General features: G+C 44.8%; 1 protein-coding gene across 1 annotated transcript; it reads right to left on the bottom strand.

Annotated features, from left to right (window-relative positions):
* Positions 1-12: 12 nt before the first annotated feature.
* Positions 13-1,399, bottom strand: LOC111669348 (retinal-specific phospholipid-transporting ATPase ABCA4-like; the record flags this gene model as incomplete). The annotated part of the gene is made up of 5 exons (XM_023425616.2): positions 1,302-1,399; positions 605-886; positions 423-455; positions 171-276; positions 13-87 (listed from the first exon to the last, which is right to left on the bottom strand). Coding segments are annotated over exons 1-5 (570 nt in total), but the record flags the coding sequence as incomplete, so codon positions are not given.
* Between the last annotated feature and the right edge of the window lie 69 nt (positions 1,400-1,468).

Here is a 1,468-nt window from a genome sequence, read left to right on the forward strand (position 1 = left end):
ACCCACACTCACCTTTATATTGAATTCACTTTCCATGTATCGCAAGAAAGGACCGATCTCCCTCAGCGCAAGTCCAGAATTGTAACCCTGTGAAAGACAACAGTCACCGCAAACTCACTTAATGGACTTCTACCCTCATGTCTGTAAATGAACAGCAAACCACTAATTACCCCTGTGATGTTGAGCATTTGCCCCAGCTGGTGGAAAACACTCTGGATGTCTGTGGGGTTCACATCGAGGATGGGAAGTTGTCCCCCAACTGACAGACCTCCGTATCTGGTAAGAGAGACGGCAGGAGATTTACTCTCATCACTCCACGGTGACTTGTCTTTAAAGTGTTGTCATAAATAATATACACAAGAGGGAGACTGAGACTGATGGGTATGTGAAGAGACTTACAGCAATAAAGTGCAAATTATTACCTTTGTTCATTCACCCAGTATTTGCTCTTCAAGCTGTGGAATGAAAATTAATTTGATCAAGCAGAGAGGTATTAAAAAATTAAATAACAGGTCAAACAAAATGATTCAAGCATTTTCATTTTCATTGTAATTCTTATGTTGTATTTCCAGGTTTGACCATCTGAACGCGCACGTTAACCTGCCTGGTTCTGATGAGACTCGGGTAGGTTTTGACCAGGTAGTCAGAGATGTTCCTCTCCGTCAGATCCAGCATCGTGTCCCCGTTGGCCTCGACTCGCTGGCGAGGGGGGAGGCCTCCTGCGCCGATGGGACAGATGGGCATCATGGTCAGCTTCTTACTGGTGCTGCACTGGCAGGAGGGAGACGGGTTTCTCTGGTTCCACTCAGGACTCTGTAAGATGTTGCTGACCACGGGGGAGACGTCAGGAAACTCCCACTCTGATGTGCTGTTGCTGCAGGACATTCTGGAGGGAAATGAGCGCGGAAGTGCAAAAGGTAAAATCAATGAGCATTTAGACGTAATATGTATCTGCTTATACGATTTGGCCACTAGATCATCTACTTCACGCTTTGTCTCCGTCCACTCCTTCTGAACTTAAAGTGAGATCCTAGAAATAACTACGTGTGAATTTGTGTGTATCTTTTTTGTTACTACAGCTAGATTCTTGGTTTATGTTAAATCTCTCTGCACTGGTAACTCTTATAAAGTCACTATGTTTTCCAGGCATGGAAGACAAGGTCTTTTCCTCATTATCTCTTAATGGTCCAAGATGCCTGCACCACTTATTTTGAGTAATAGGAGCAATATGCACTTGTGTAACAATCTCATCCTTTCCAACCCTGTGCTGTCCTATCCTATCTAATAGTCCTGATGCTCACCCCAGCGGTTCTCCCTCCATGCAGCGCGTCCCCAGGCCTGGTGGGTTAAACAAACGCTCTGTGAAGCGCTTCATTTTGGGGTCAAATGGCTGCTCATTACTAAACAGAGAGGAGAAAAAATGCAAAGAAAGAAAATCAGCTTGGGTCCTGCGCATTTACCTATTTAC

The sequence above is a fragment of the Seriola lalandi genome, unplaced genomic scaffold (genome assembly GCF_002814215.2).
Source record: "Seriola lalandi dorsalis isolate HSWRI2012SDOR001 ecotype SW California unplaced genomic scaffold, Sedor1 jcf7180002004767, whole genome shotgun sequence".
NCBI lineage: Eukaryota > Metazoa > Chordata > Actinopteri > Carangiformes > Carangidae > Seriola > Seriola lalandi.